Source organism: Triturus cristatus, chromosome 9 (genome assembly GCF_964204655.1).
Source record: "Triturus cristatus chromosome 9, aTriCri1.1, whole genome shotgun sequence".
Lineage (NCBI taxonomy): Eukaryota > Metazoa > Chordata > Amphibia > Caudata > Salamandridae > Triturus > Triturus cristatus.
Genome location: NC_140592.1, coordinates 255,673,083 through 255,689,905, shown reverse-complemented (window position 1 = coordinate 255,689,905; position 16,823 = coordinate 255,673,083). Strand labels below are relative to the sequence as shown.

Sequence of the window (16,823 nt, the reverse complement as noted above, 5' to 3'; positions counted from 1 at the left end):
TGATGCTTGGTATAGGCCTACACATTCTCCACATTAATGACTGCTTACGTGATTCATAAAAGTCAAATTTGGTTCAAGCAGTTTTGTTGATGAGAGAATAAAGCCAGATTTCAGCCGAATTGCTTTGGAACTATATTTAATGTGTGGTGGGTACTCATTGTTATGGATCAAAACATGAGAAGTTCTTATGAATCCAGCTCAATCTGCCCTTTCCACCTGAAGCAGTGCTGTTCATGGGCACTTTTGAAAATGGAGAGATGTGGCATAAATCATTTACTTCTTCTTTACTGCTGAAGCTTCTGGCTCCCATGGTCATTTCTGATTGTTAGGACACATAATATAGAATTGCATGCATATATCATCCTTTGGTTATGTAACCCCAAAGGCAAAATCAGGATAAGCAATTCAACTTTTTTTCCCATTAGCAGGTGATGTAAGGTTTTGCTGTGGCATATACCTAGAGTTCAGTCTCGAGTGGGGCTAGTAATGCCATTGTTCCATTGATAGATTGTTGTTTAGACAGAATATCGGAAACAAAAATACTGTGGGACACAATATTGTGTCAAGAATATCGTGAAGGTAAGTTTTTATAGGTAAGCAAAGTTTTACTATATATAACTCCACATATATGTACCTTGACGATATATATATCAAGTTATGTAAATGTGGAGTTCAGAATAGTAAATCTATACGTACCTATTTGCACTTACCTTCTCGATATTTTGGCCTTCGATATTTTTGACATGATTTTCTGCCCACAGTATATTTCTGTTTCCGATATTCCGTCAGTGATCCTCTAGAACTATGGCAGTAGCGCTCTCCTTGGCTGTTTGCTGTCAGCAACACTAAAGAGGGGAAAAGTATAATGTTTTAAATCAATTTGACTAATGAATTAGGGTGGGGGGGTAAACAGCCCATGCTCCTCTTGTCCTCTGATTCACAATCTAGCTTTTCCAGACCACAGTTGTAATATTTACTTGTAGCATAGAATAATGTTTTCTATTTATTGCACATTGTCTGTTGCTCATTGAAAAATTCTTTGAAACAGTCTTGGTATTGGATAAAGAATGACATTTGAACTTTTTTTACCAAGGTAATGACATGCTCACAAAGCAGGAATTTGAAGAGGCTCCCTGGGTGTTCAACATTCCCGACCGAGTCAAGTTTTGAGTGAATCAAGATGTAAGACACCGGACAATTAAAAGAATGGAGTTGGAAGCAGTGCAACTAGAAATCATGCTAAATTCTCTAGCAGGATTTGTTCATTGCGGATAGTTGGACTCTATGCTCTTTTCAAGAACGATGCTGATTATGCAATTGTTCAATTTTTGCACAGTACAAAGTAAATGTATCTCACAGTAAAATTAATCTTACTTCAAGGTACATTTTCCTATGTTCCCCATTTTTATCCTTCATTCATAAAATCAGATTGCCATTTTGGACTGTCCTCAATTCATCGATTATCTAGCAAGGTAAAACTTGAAAGTTCGGCATGGTTTTGATTGTATTGTAATATAAAGTAAAACAATGCTAATAATAATTTGTAAATACATCTAAGGCTCTCTCCAAACGTAATGGGTGGTAAATGTCCCTTCGGATGGGTGTGAAGAAATGGGCTAGTCACAGACAGTCAGCTTTTTTTAAAGTTTCAGTGTTTAGCTTCAATTCATTATTATGATTATGCCAAGAAAAAGCAATTAATATCAATATCCTTATAAAGCCTATTTCAAAATTAATGAATTTAGAAACTGGCTAATAAAGACATAAGGACATTGATTTATTCCAATATTAATTGTTTTTTTGCTGGATATCCAAAAAAAGTTGACAAATATTTTTACCATATGATTATGTCCAAACTTGACTTTTAAGTACCTTACACAATTAAATATCACTGTCTTCCTCTCTTATTTCATTGTGATTATTAATTATAAAAGAAATTAACATTATTGGCAACATTTAGAAACCTAATTCTAGTCAAATATATAATTTTTTCCCCAAATATTCAACATTTGAAGCCTTTTTGTAAACATCTGACCTAAAAGCCATATATTAGACATCTTCCTCCCCTGCAGCGGAAGAAATCCCCTATTAGACTTTCATTGCAGAGTGGGATGCATCCTGTTGCTCCCAGTGAAACGATATTTCCAACCAGAACCAGCACACGTTTGCACTTTGGATGCCTGCAGAACATAGCACCAGCACCAGCACAACCAACAGGGAGTCGAAACTGCCAAAATATATACCGATGGTAGACAAATAGGTCCACTCTGGTTCATTGTGCAGATACAACACTGATTTGTTATGTTATTCATCTTTATTGTTGCACGTTTTTTTAAGATAGCATAGTTAATTATCCTGAGATTTTGTATCACACCTGCACCAGTCACTTACCCTTTCCTGGGCTCCTGGCTGCAAGTGGAGATGTATTATGCATGTTAATCATAGCAGATGTGTCTCTTATGTTCACATCATTGATGCTGTTCCCAAACTGTGTGCATCAACGCATCTCTTACTTCATGTCTATTGTCAATCATCCTTTGTCTGTTAGGATTGGCCCCTTTACTCTTCCATCCTCCAGGCTGTGCCTGTTTAATTTCACCGCATGTGCCTTCTCATGCAGATACTAACCCATTCTGATAGACTTCCTATGGATTCAGCAGCTCATGAGAGGATATCATCACAAGGTGCACGGTATAATGGCTAAGCTGCCTGGAGACCATAGCAGCATTAGTTGTAATTCTGTTGTGTGAACTTTATAACATTGCATGATCCCTTGTGCGTTACTTTATCTTGTCTCAATGCCCTTGTGCATAAAAGTACCTAGAAATATTTTGATTGCTAGCATGTTGAGTGTAAAAAATACACAAGATATTCACTTTAATGACTGAGGCCCCTTAAAACATATCAAATGAATATGAATTTGATACGTCCTACACATTCTCAATATTTTCTTATCTATAGGTAGCCTATTTTTTCCTACGTTATTGAGACTTCTGTAGGCATTTTTGACTGTCCACACACTCTTGTGGGGATTGATCAAAGTAGGGGCAGTAAGTTTGCCAGCTATTACTTTAAAGGTTGTTCCATTAGCACATCAAATCCCATTCTATTCTGCTCATCAAGTTCATGATTTAGAAAAACATATTTTTTTGCCTGAATTGAGTGTGTTGCCGAAGTGAACAGTCTCCATGGCCATGTTATATAAGGTGCACTTGGTCCATAAAGAAGTACGGTCTGCAGGAAAACGTTTCTGAGAAAGGAGGGGACTAAAGCACCTTCAGTAGCCCTAAAAGTTCTAAAGTGCCCCCCCCCCCATGAGTTATTAACAGATGGAAGTTCCCCTTTTGCATTAGGATATTTCTCATGTGTATGTGGGAATCTGTGCTCCCTACGCCACATGACCTATATTTGATGTACATGTCCTATCTAAGGCCTTGTGACTTAGCAAGCCAACCACATGCCTTACGAACCTCCAGAGCCGGCCAGCATTTTGTATCCCTCTAGAGGATTGGTGTACTCCTAATGGGACAAAGGGGGTTCCAAGGAACCCATGGTCCCTCAGAAGAGGGTTGCAGTCTCAGCTGTATCCATCAGTGAGGCCCCAGAGCATAGCCTAAGCTAGTATTTGGGACACCAGTGCATATATTGGCAGCAGTGAATAGTCGCTGGATATCTGTATCAGACTAGAACATGATAACAATAACTTTCTATGGAGGGGTCTGAGAACCTCCATGTTTTTCGCACAGTCATTAACTAAACTCTGCTGACACTCACTCTTGAGGGATCCCCTGTCCCGCTCCCCTTAGCAATCAGAGGCGGCCCTCTAAGACGCAACAAGAGAGTGTCCGAATATATAAATGTGGCCGATGGCACGCAGGTTCATTTGGGTTGCGAATGACAAAGACTGTGGACAGGACCGCCATTTTCTGTAATGCAGCCACCAAATCTACAAAAGGTCTTATTTCCAAGTACAGCCTCCAAAGAAAATGTATTTAAGCAAAATAAAACTGTATTATTCTGTATCATTCTTATCCATCCTGCATCAGATCTACATGTGTCTATCATGCTGTATTTCGTAATGTCTTGCATTTCATTTTCTGTTTGCTTGGTTTAGCAATCTGCATGTGGGCTAATATAGTTTAACATTATCGTATTTAGGTAGGTTTATTTATTTTGCAAAGAAGCACATATGTTATGCATTTATTTTACAGTAGGTAATGTGTTTTTCTCTTTTGTCTGAAAAAAACATATTCAAAATATTATCAACCTATTAATTTATTAGAAAAGAATGACATTAATTTAGGTTTAGGCATATTTAACTGTGAGTTCTTAAAGGATACAACTACTACATATAGCCCTATGCAGAAGCTACATTTCAAGCTGGGTCCCACACAATATGCCCCAGTATTGCAAACACCCCATGAATCCTGGGGCATTTTCTATACTTCGCTAAGCAGTGCACTTAATCTCCCAAGCAATGTGAGGACATGCAGAACCGAAAGATTATGTTTTAATGCTTTGGCACCATGGCTTAAAAAATGAAAATGTGAAATAAATTATTATCTGCTGATATTGAAATTAATGTCACGTCTGAAACATATCCAGCGGGAATCTCAGCTAGGAAACCCAAAGTGAAAGTTTACCGGATCTAAGATTTGATTGACTGTGGCTATTAAAAGATAACATCTGACTCCATTTTCAGCTAAGGTGTTCTGTTCAAGTTCACTGTGTTAATTAAGAACATGAGTTAAGTTCACTACTGTTTATAAGTGCCTTTTGTTAAACATGATAATAAAAAGCATTGATGTGTTATCATTATATTGAAACCGAAAGCAGAAAAATAAAAAATAAAAAATAAAAATTGTATTTTTATGCGATTGTTGTGTTTTGAAAATCTTCCGTAAACTTTAAAAATGTCAAGAAACACAAGGCCAGATTAACAAAAATAACAAGCATTTACAAATGTAAGTGGATTTTACCTGGTATGTATGTATGTCTGTCTGTAGAAGGTATTTGTATAGTGCAAATCTAGCAAAAAGGCAGCGGTGCACTGCACAGAATCAAAGGCAAGCATAAAGTCAACGAGTGATGGCAGAGGTAGCTGAGTCCTGGGAGCAGAAGAGTACTCTTACTGGACTGTGATGTAGTGTTCTTTAAAGAGGTGTGTCTTCAACTCTTTTCTAAATTGGAGCTTCATTGTGGTGGTCCTGATGGATAGCTGGTATAGAATAATCATAGAGTAGTGGGCAAAGAAGATGTGTAGAGGGTTTCAGGGGGAACAGCAGTTCAGGTGAGTGTTGTGAGGAGATACGAGTTTCTGAGAGGTGAGTGATTTAGGAGAGGGTATAAGTAGATGAGTGGTGCACTGTTAAGAAGTTGCCAATTGCTTGGTGTAGAATGATTGAAAAAATGATGTGCATTGCACAGGGAAGAGCAGTCACCAGTAGGGTACCAGGTGCTGAGAGCAGATAAGACACAAATAAGTATCAGCTACTGAGATGTTGGTATGTGCAAGTGAAGATGGCTACAAAGGGACGAGTAATCGCTGCAAGAGGAAATAAAGTTACGTATTGAGCTTGGTTGCAAAGATTGAAGGCAGAGGGTGGGCTGCTGAAAAAATGGGTGCTTTTATGAGTGAGTCTAAACATAGTGCCGCTGCCACACTCATCCCCATCATTCCTGCATCGAGGGAGTGAGGCTTGAAGAGATGTGGCTTTATTATGTGGAGCAAGGTGGACCCAGTGATGCTGCCATCTTATCACTCACCCTTGATATTACTACACTGGAGGGGAGAGCAGAGTGAGAACAAAACAGATATGGCCACGGTAGCGACTATTAACAGGTCCCCTTTCATCACCATACCAGCTGTATTTGATGTAGGGATGTCTAGAAACCTCATGGGAAGGGTGATTGGTCATGCAAGATGTATTGGTTGCTTGTGGAGTGCACAAGGAGATTGTGTTAGCCAGTTAGTGGGCTGCCAAGTGACCTTGTAACTGTTCAGCCTATGTTAAATGCAAGGGCTTTCAAGAAAGAACATTCTGATGGATACTTCTAAATTCAGATTCCTCACCTTGGGAAAATGCCCTAGGTGTCAGACTGAATCTGGAAACGTATCAGCAGTACTTCTGGGTGCTGGTAGGTGTTCATGCGACTCTGGGTCTACGTAGTTCCACTCCAGAAACAACAATTGGACTGCACCCATGTGCGCTGATGTCAGTTCCTTTCTTTCAGCATCTTCAGAAGTGGATCAAGAGATTCTATCTGGTCTTTGATGTCTTTGGTGTTTCGACAAAAATGTATCTAGTGTGCAATCATAATGTCGCCCCCTAAAACCACAGGATTTAAATCATGCAGGGATTGTTGCAAACAAATGTCTGTGACACATTAGCAGAAAGTCTCTTTTTGGTGCCTGGGGTCAGACTATGACTCCGAGGTATGTAGCCTTGTTGAACCTGAAAGCTATATGTAAATGCAAAACCAAAGCGAATGTTACCAAGTACCGGAAGTTAAAAGAAAGGTCCCGTACCCACTCTTTTCAGTCAAAGTCTTCTAGTAAGTCGAAAAAGAAACATGAGAAATCCAAGCAGGAAACATTCCCTTCCCAAAACTAGTACTCCAAAGAAGATGCAATGGTGTCAATGTGCTCCTGCTCTCATTCCCGATCACCATCAGTGCCGATTCCGCCTCTAGTCACACCTTGACTTTCCAAGTCTTTCGGCGACGCTGCAGCAAAGAGAAGAGTTCGGTAATTAGTCATAATATCGAAAAAAATATATAGACTGGACAGAATATCGCGTTTTTTATATAGAATGGACAAATTATGGAATTGCAAAAATATAGTGGGCAGAATATCGAAGTTAGTAATATCGAATTTTTGTGTGTGTTTTAAGTGTTAGTATATGTGTTAAAAGGTTGCATGCTTTTTGTAATGTATGTTTGAATTTTGTAAAAGTAATGAACTTTATGTTAATTTTTGTGTAATACAATTCCGTAGCGGGTTGTGGGTTCATAGGGGAATAGGGTGGGAAGTAATTTAATTGAAATTAATTATTGTATTACGTAATCATTTAATATGTAATAATTTCTATTGGTAATTAAGTTAATTCATTAATTACTAATTAACTATAAATTATTTAATAACAATTGATAGTTAATTGGTAAATATGTAAACAAAAAATATTAATTAGTAATTAATTAGATATTAGATATTAACAATTAATTTGTAAATATGTTAATTGTGTACTTTTTATCAGAGGGTTGATAGGGGAGTGGGGTAGGAAGTAATTTATATTTAATGTAATTTTTATATTTATTATATTGTAATTTTTTAAGTTATTTTATAGTGTTGATTGTGTGAATTAATTGAGATTTGATTGCTATTAATTATATTGTTAATTGTAATTAGTTAATTGTTAATTAATTATGTTAATTTATTAATATGTTACAATATTGTAGGTAATGTTTATAGAGGAAAATGGAGGGAGGTAAAACATTGTTTTTAAAATTATTAATTGTTTATTAATGTTAATTAAATTGCAGGAGTGGGTATAATAAAGTATTCCCCTACGCTATCCAACACTTTCCTTACTGTTGCACTCACTGGAGTGGGAATAGTAATTTTTACCCACCCGCTGCCCAAGATCTTCCCTACTGTTGCACTCACTGGAGTGGGAATAGTAATTTGTACCCTCCCGCTATCCAACACTTTCCCTACTGTTGCACTCACTGCAGTGGGAATAGTAATTTTTACCCTCCCGCTATCCAACACTTTCCCTACTGTTGCACTTACTGGAGTGGGAATAGTAATTTTTACCCACCCACTGCCCAAGACCTTCCCTACTGTTGCACTCACTGGAGTGGGAATAGTAATTTGTACCCTCCCGCTATCCAACACTTTCCCTACTGTTGCACTCACTGGAGTGGGAATAGTAATTTTTACCCACCCGCTATCCAACACTTTCCCTACTGTTGAACTCATTGGAGTGGGAATAGTAATTTTTACCCTCCTGCTATCCAACACTTTCTCTACTGTTGCACTCACTGGAGTGGGAATACAAATTTTTACCCTCTCACTATCCAACGCTGTCCCTACTGTTGCACTCACTGGAGTGGGAATAGTAATTTTTACCCTCCCGCTATCCAACACTTTCCCTACTGTACCACTTGTTGGAGTGGAAATAGTCATTTTATCTTTTACGCTATGCAATCTTTTCAGTATTGTTATATTTAATGTAGTGCAAAATATTATTGAAAAAATAATTTTAATATTTTACCTTATATATAATTTATTTTTATATTTATATGATAGGTTTATTTATATATATATATATATATATATATGTAATTATATTTAAAATTCTGTTTTTAACATTTAAATATTAAAAATATTGATTGGTTTTTAATAATATTAAGTTAATATATATGTAATAAAAAATAAATAATCATGTTTTTTTAACTTACATTTATTAATTTTAAGGTTATTTAAGTATTTTTAAGTATGTTTTACTTAATTATATTTATTATTTCATTAATTTTACATTACTTTTAAGACATTTAAAAAAGTCGATATTTTAGCAAACTATATTATTTACAACGATATTTAGGAATCAATATTTTTGTACTTACCTGTTTGTAGATAGGAATTCGATATTCTGGTAGTCGATATTTTGCCACCGACATTTTAGTAGGTCGATATTTAGCTCCTCGATATTCTGTCAGTGATTCGAAGAGTTCATGGAGGTAATGCTGTGGATTTTTAGAACTGTACATGCTGCTTCTGTGTGCCTTCGGTCCCCAGGAAATCACAGTAGCCTCCAGATGGACTTCATGCAACAGGTTTGCCCTTTGGGACATCTGTGTCCTTGGACCCACACGGGTCAATCTCCTCAGAGGGTGGTTGTACTCCTTTTGAGAGTACTCCTAGGGCACCGGTCCCACTCACATCAACATTTTGCTGACACCATTGATGCCGGATGAGGACAAACATCTTATAATGCTATCTGACTCCTAAGAGAATCTGCCACAACCTCTACTGAAGTTGCACCTGGTGCTGACTGGCATGCTCCCTTTTGGCAATCCCTCTGACTCTGACACCTCACCCTTACAACATGGTAGGGCTGGATATTACATCATTTATTTGGCACGGATTCTGAGAACAATAACTATGATGATCGAGAAGATTGTTTCCCAATATGATGTGGACAGCTGGTGTGTAGCGATCCAGGATGTCAGTGGACTTGACACTTCACCTGATATTGTTCTTGTTTGATCTCCTGCTCCTGCTACAGAGGAAAGCGCCTCTTTTGTTCTATTGATGTGAAGGGCAGCTGCCAACTATGGAGGTGAATACCAGTGTTTTGACCAAAGTCTTGCAACTTGACCAATCTCCCACTGAGCCACTTATACTATTTTATAAGGCTCTTACTGACACCTTTGTGCATCTGGGTCAAGCCCTGTTCAGGGACGCCAGTCAATAAAAGGCTGCCAATCACAATTGCACTGTGCCACCTGCCGCTCCTTCCTAACATACATCACACTCTGGAGAGCCTGGGTGGTCAAGCGTCCACCAGCACAGTCAAAATGACACTTTGCCTATGACTCTTCCTGACCATGAGTTCAAATGAATAAAGACTTTTGGTAAAAGAGTTTTCTTCTCCACAAGCCTTGCTTTTTGGTCGGTCAATGCCAGCTGTATCCTTGACCATTATTCCCATGCCCTTTGGGGTATGATGCCTCAGATTTTACTAGCTGTTCCAGATGGTCTTCAGGCTTCTGTCACAGGAGATATTCAGGATGGCTGCAATCAAGTGAAATTTGTAATTAGTCTACAACTGGACATGACTGATCATTACCAAACGGTGATGGATTTAAACCATGATCTCTTGACTTGGTAAGAGTATTCTGCATCATTCAGAAACTCTGTCCATCACCACCCCCTTTTTCCCAAATCGATTTTATCCACACTCAGTGTGGGAGGGTATGCTCAGACGTGAGTCCCTTGCTCATTGCACCATCAGGATTCAGGCAAGCCGGGCCGACGAAGGCTGTGATGCCAGAAACCGGTCCCCGGAAGCTTGTTTCCTTCCCAGTATAAGAATTGGCTTGGTAGTTTGGTTTGCCCTGTTCCCATCATGCACTGGGACAGGTACAGACTAATTTGCATGTAGCCAGGTTCTGAGCTGGGATGGTGCAGTGAGCTAAAAAACGGTGATGGATTTAAACCATGATCTCTTGACTTGGTAAGAGTATTCTGCATCATTCAGAAACTCTGTCCATCACCACCCCCTTTTTCCCAAATCGATTTTATTCACACTCAGTGTGGGAGGGTATGCTCAGATGTGAGTCCCTTGCTCATTGCACCATCAGGATTCAGGCAAGCCGGGCCGACGAAGGCTGTGATGCCTGAAACCGGTCCCCGGAAGCTTGTTTCCTTCCCAGTATAAGAATTGGCTTGGTAGTTTGGTTTGCCCTGTTCCCATCATGCACTGGGACAGGTACAGACTAATTTGCATGTAGCCAGGTTCTGAGCTGGGATGGTGCAGTGAGCTAAAAAACGGTGATGGATTTAAACCATGATCTCTTGACTTGGTAAGAGTATTCTGCATCATTCAGAAACTCTGTCCATCACCACCCCCTTTTTCCCAAATCGATTTTATCCACACTCAGTGTGGGAGGGTATGCTCAGACGTGAGTCCCTTGCTCATTGCACCATCAGGATTCAGGCAAGCCGGGCCGACGAAGGCTGTGATGCCAGAAACCGGTCCCCGGAAGCTTGTTTCCTTCCCAGTATAAGAATTGGCTTGGTAGTTTGGTTTGCCCTGTTCCCATCATGCACTGGGACAGGTACAGACTAATTTGCATGTAGCCAGGTTCTGAGCTGGGATGGTGCAGTGAGCTAAAAAACGGTGATGGATTTAAACCATGATCTCTTGACTTGGTAAGAGTATTCTGCATCATTCAGAAACTCTGTCCATCACCACGCCCTTTTTCCCAAATCATTACCTAGGATATGCCTTGGACACCGGTGTTGCTCTACACCCGCACACCTTGATGACATCCACAGGTTTCTCCGGGATGTCCAGGCATTTTTAAAGAACATGCCTTTTGATGGATCTTGCTTTTTTGGGGATAAAGCAAACTAAGCCTTGGAGAGCTTCAAAGAGAGCAAATCCATAGCACATTCCTTGTGCCTGTCAAGGCAATTCGACCAACACTTGAGCTTGTCCTTGCTACTATATGTTTCCCTATTTGGCTTTTGCCGAGAAAGGGCGGTGGCCTTTGTCTTACTTTAGATATTCACCCTTTCTATATATTTCCAGATTCCATATGCTCACGATAGCCCAGGTCCTGTTTGCCCTGGACCCTGGATACTGAATGGTAGCATTGGACCTGCAGGACACTTTTTGTTTACATCCTCGTCCAGTAGGCCCACAGGTGCTACCTGCAGGTCATAGTGAGTAAGAGCATTTTCAGTTTGCAGTGCTCTCTTTGGGCTCACCAGTGCCCCTCAGGTGTTCACAAACGTTATGGCTGTGACTGCAGAACTTGAACAGAGGTATCAGTCTTCCCCTACTTTGATGACTGGCTGCTAAAGACGGGTTCACCTCTGGCAGTCATCAGCCACCTCTAGGTGATGGAGAGACTCCTCACATCATTGAGGTTCACTATAAATTAGCTAAGCCACATCTGACTCCTTTGCAGATGCTGCCTTTCATCTGAGTCATTCTGGATATGGTATGGTTTTGTGCCCTTCCCCCGGATTGGAGGGTCCAGGACATTTGGACCATGATCCCGATGCTTCAGCCTATTTCCATGATACCAGTGCAGATGGCCCTGAGGCTGCTGGGATTGTTGGCATCCTCGTCCTGCCAGTTTTGCATGCCAGATGGCTCATGTGGGCTATGCAGTGAGACCTGATATTCCAGTGGGAACAAAATCACACAAAAAAGTGTTTCAGATTGTATCCAAATGTGAAAGGAGACTGCAAAAGCTCTACAGTTGTTGGTACTGAACTATGTTTGGGTCAGTGACAGGTCCCACTTACCCCTCCCAGAGCTAACAGTGGCCACAAATGCATCACTACTGGTATGGGGAGGTCATCTCTGAGAGGAGAAGACTCGTTTCCACAGTAAAAGAAAGCTGGTTCAGGTGCTCATAGATAACACCTCTGTCATGTGGTACTCAACATGCTGGGTAGGATGGAGTCCTGGACTATGTTCCAGGAGGAATTATGGTGTAGGAAGTGCCTGGAACGTCAAGGGATTTCTCTGGTGGGATCTTTAAACGTCAGGGGGACGAGTTCAGGCACTTAGCAGGTCATGAATAGCAGTTACATCCAGAGGTGCCAAAGGTCATCTTTGCGCATTGAAGAGAACCCTGGCTCCACCCAGAATCCCCAATGTCAACACTTCTGCACAATGGAGTTTTCAAAGCTGCTCTCATTCCAAGATGCCTTCCATCTAGTGTGGAGCTCAGGACTTCTCAATGCCTTCTCACCACTTTCACTCCTGCCCTGCACATTTTGCATATCCATGTTTGGAGATTGAGTGGAAACAGTTGACTACCTTTGACCTGCTCCCTGATGTAGACAATGCACATTGGCAGTCAGGCATCCCTTCACTAAGTCAGGAATACCAGCTGTTAGAAATGGGTTTTCTGGTTGGCTAGGGTATGCACCTAAGCCAGGCAGAATCTGCCACTCTAGTCAGGGTAAGGGAATTACATATCTAAAATACCTAAAATATCCCCTGCTTAACCCACTTGGTAGCTTGGTACAAGCAGTCAGGCTTCTCTCAGAGGCAGTGTGTAAAGCATTAGCATATAGCAAACAGTATTACAGTGACAAAATGACACCACACCAGTTTTAGAAAATTATCCAAAATTTATCTGTGTAAAACATGACTCAAAATGATAAAAATCCAACATGCAGTGATCAAAATGTGAATAAATGCGAATAAAGCAAAAATAGACTTTATATACAGTTCCTTGAAGTCGATAGCTCCATCTGGAGCTATAACAGCATTGTGAACATACAAATCCCACAGGTCCGTCCGGTCACGGCGTCACGAGACAGTTACGGTGTCGGGGAGCCCTGTAAAACAGTACCTTTGGAGATGATGGTCGTCGGACCTTGCGGTGAGCTCCGGAGGAGCGGCTTCAGTTCCGGAAGTTGGTTCAGGAGTCAGCGGGCCCTTGAAGTCACACTCGTTGCAGGTTGAACTCAGTGACATTTAAGTCAGGAGTGCCGGCGTCAGCAAGCATCGGGGCTGTAGTGTAAGCCTGAGCGGAGCAATGTGCAGGGCCCTCAGGTGGCAGTGCAGACAGTGGCTTGGTGATGGTCATCCAGTGGCATCGGTGAGACCACGGCTGTGGTGTGAAGTGGGACAGTGCTCGTTGTGGTGCTAACATGTCACGGTGCATGTAGCGGCATCATCGTTGCTGAAGTGCTGTCCTCAGTAGACCAAAGGCTGCGGTGTGAGGATGGGCCCACAGGTAGTATGCAGGCAGTGGCGTCGGATGATGAACTGGAGTCGATGACCCTGGCTTTGGTGGCCAAGGCTGCAGTGTGGGATGGGGGGGCATTGTGTAACTTACAAGAGATGCCTCAAAACCAGTGTGCAAGCAGCGGCTTTGAGGCCGGATGGTAGCAGCGATGTTGGTAAGACCAGGGCTGCTGTGCGAAGTGGGACGGTGCTCCGTGTTCTCTACGAGCGGTGTCCAAAGGTCAAGGTGCACACAGTGGCATTGGTGAGGGCATCGCGTTGTCATAAGGGATACCAGGGCAGCAGTGTGAAGTGAGGCGGTGCGGAGTGCGGTGCCCACAGGTCACAGTGCAAGCAGCGGCTCAGTGGTAGAATCGGACGGCGGCATCAGTGAGATCAGGGTTGCAGTGAAGAGTGCTGTGGTACCCTCTGGGGTGCCTTCAGCTCACTGAGTCAGCAGTGGCCTCATTGATGGCATCGGGTTACCTTTTTCCTCTGTGGCAGTTGAAACATCCAGTACCAGAAGCCGGTACCTGGAAGAAGTTGAAGTCTTTGATTTCCCTGCAACTTCCAACAAGAGGCAAAGTTTAGATCAACCCCTTAGAGATACGTAGAATACAGAAAGAACAGACCAGTCCTTTTCCTGCCCAAGACAGAAGCAACAACTGCCGGGCAACCCAGCAAAGCACTCAGCAACGTGGTAGTCTTTCTTCACAGCTCTTCCCGCCCTTCTTCCTGGCAGATTCCTTAGTCCAGCAGTAATCTAAAATTCTGGGTTCAGGACCCCAATATTTATTCCACATTTTCCTTTGAAGTTAGTACAAACACAGTTTCTCTGGTACACACAAACCAGCTCAGCCTGGCTCGGGACAGTTTCATCACAGGAGGTGAAGAAAGCTTTTTGAGAGGCAGCCAAAGGCCATTCAGGTGCAAGCGACAATTCCTCCCACTACTCTATTCAGCCTGGCTATGAGTCATCCAGGAAAGGGAGAACACACCTCAACCCCCCTTTGTGTCTGACTAGTGCAAATACACATCTGCTGCTCCTGTCACTCCGAACCCAGACGGGGAGTACACAAACAGGTAGAGGCACACAGGATGGTTAGACAAGAAAATACCCACTTTCTAAAAGTGGTAGTTTAAAAAAATATAAAAATCATCTTTACTAAAAGATGTATTTTTAAATCCTGAGTTCAGGCATACTAAACTCTATTTCTCTATCTTGTCCCAATGGAGAGTTATGCTTTTAAAATGTTACAAGGCAACTCCCATGTTAAGCCTATGGGCCAATCAGCCTTTCAATAGTGAAAAATGAAATATACAGTATTTCCCTATCAGGACAAGTCACACACACCAGTACATGTCCTACCTTTCACATATCGAAATAAGGAGAGGGGAGAGGAGGATATGGCTAGGTTCGTCCTCCTAGGTACTAATAACGCAAAAAAAGATCCGACATCAGGGATCAGAGAACCTAGCTAGATGGGAAGGGAGGGGTCTACTTAGTGAGTAAAACGCACCTCAAATAGAGAAAAGAAAATACTTTTCTTGAGTGCCCTCACTCACCAAAGGTTTCCCCTAGGTGACATGCTTCATCATTGGGGCCATCCCAAGCATCTACTGCTTGGGGCATGCTGCGACTTGCGACAGTTACGTAGGAGCACTATTTAGTGAAGACTATGTGTAGTGCAGTGAGAGAGGAGTGGTGTGGGTTTAAATTAAAAATTACCTAGCCAGTGAGCGTAAATGAGTTTATTCAAGCTCCTAGTTGGTAAAGGGTAAAAAGGAGGGTTAATAAAAGGGAGGAATTAGGTAATAATGTGCTAATAGTCCCTAATATTGAAAGCCAACATATTTTGAGGTTATCCCCTAAACCTCTTCTTCAGGACCGCATGGGGATCAGCCCCATGTGTACCACTCCGTGCAAAGACCTATAATAAGGTGATGAAGTAAAAAGGAAAAATAAACGCGCACATTAGTGTCAGCGTAAATCAATTACATACGGTTAGATTGAACGCGTAGTATCTGGAGAAATACAAAAAACATACATTTTAATACGCTGCCTGCCCAACAATGTCATGGGCAGGTGATTAATCTAAGATCAATTTCAACCGTAGGTGAGGGTGCTCATGCCTGTAACTTAGAATAGGTGTAGACATCCAATGTAGTCTGGTAAAACACATATGAAAATACATTACACTCGTGATGGGACATCCAACATAACAGACACAACATAAAACATATATAGTGGCGTTTGGACCTACTTAGTAGTTAATCAAAATTTGCCTCATGGTCTGCCGGGGTGGAGGCGCCTAAATAACCCTAGGAGAGAGTGGGGGTTATAAAGCTTAGAGTTGGTATGGCGTTACAGCCCTGCAGAATGGACAAAAGTTCAAGTTAGTGGAAAAAAAGGAAAAGGGGGCTCAAGGTTGCAAGTTAGCCCCAGGCGCATGAGAGAGAAAACTTACTTGACTCGGCTTGCCTCCGTCAAATTGACCTATTGGATCCCATCGCCGGACCGCATCTTAGCGTGTCCTGGGTTCCAGTGGTTTAAATACTCTCTGAGATTGTTAGAAAATGCTTAGTCACCGGCTCTTGGAAGAGAAGAGCTGGGCTGTGTGTAGCGCTTCGTTTGCAGCGGCCATCTTGAGTGTAGTAGGCAATGCGTTTGAAGTCTATGAAAGTTGGATAAGGATTGCAAAATAATTGTGAAGGGTGCGGAGCCCACTAGCATTGAAGGGGAAGAGTTAGAGAATTATTAGGAAAAAATTATTGAAAGCGGACTATGGCGAGTCTCGAACCTGGGAGGTCGAGAGGGAGTTGTCTTAGTAGTAGGAGGAAACACAATAATGTGGTGGCCATTTTAGCCTAGTCTGCTAAGGAAGTGAAAGATAGGGAAAGACATAGTTCCAGGCACAATTGAGAAGGGTGGGCACTGGCTCATAGCTAAAAATGGGGAAAAAATGACTAATGAGGAAAAATTTAAGGTAAAAGAAAAAGAAAAATTAAAATAAAAAACTTAATGGAAAGGAATATTTATAGAATTAAGGACAAAATTAGAATGATGCAACACATTGGCAACAAAGGTGTAAAAATGATGCACATGGTTTTCTTAAAGTAAAGATTATTATGCAAAAAAATAATTAAGAAAAACAGGTAATAAAAATTAGGAAAAAGGACTAGGGGTTAGGCAAAAATCTGAATATACAACAAGTTAAAAAAGGAAAAAGGAAAAAAGCAAAATATGTCCATGAGGTTATGCCTGTTTATCTGACAAATTGGCCCCACGGGATATTGTCATTTAATCCTTTGGTATCGGTGCGCAGTTTGAAGACCCAG

The 16,823-nt window shown here is 41.4% G+C and overlaps 1 protein-coding gene across 1 annotated transcript in view; it reads left to right on the top strand.

Moving 5' to 3' along the window:
* The window catches only part of LOC146797704 (uncharacterized), a 31,799-nt gene extending 26,922 nt beyond the window's left edge, over positions 1 to 4,877 (top strand). Inside the window, exon 4 of the mRNA XM_085624872.1 lies at positions 1,094 to 4,877. Coding sequence (XP_085480998.1) covers positions 1,094 to 1,170 — 77 coding nt within the window. The 3' untranslated portion in view covers positions 1,171 to 4,877. The remainder of the gene's footprint in view (positions 1 to 1,093) is intronic.
* The last annotated feature ends 11,946 nt before the right edge of the window (positions 4,878 to 16,823 follow it).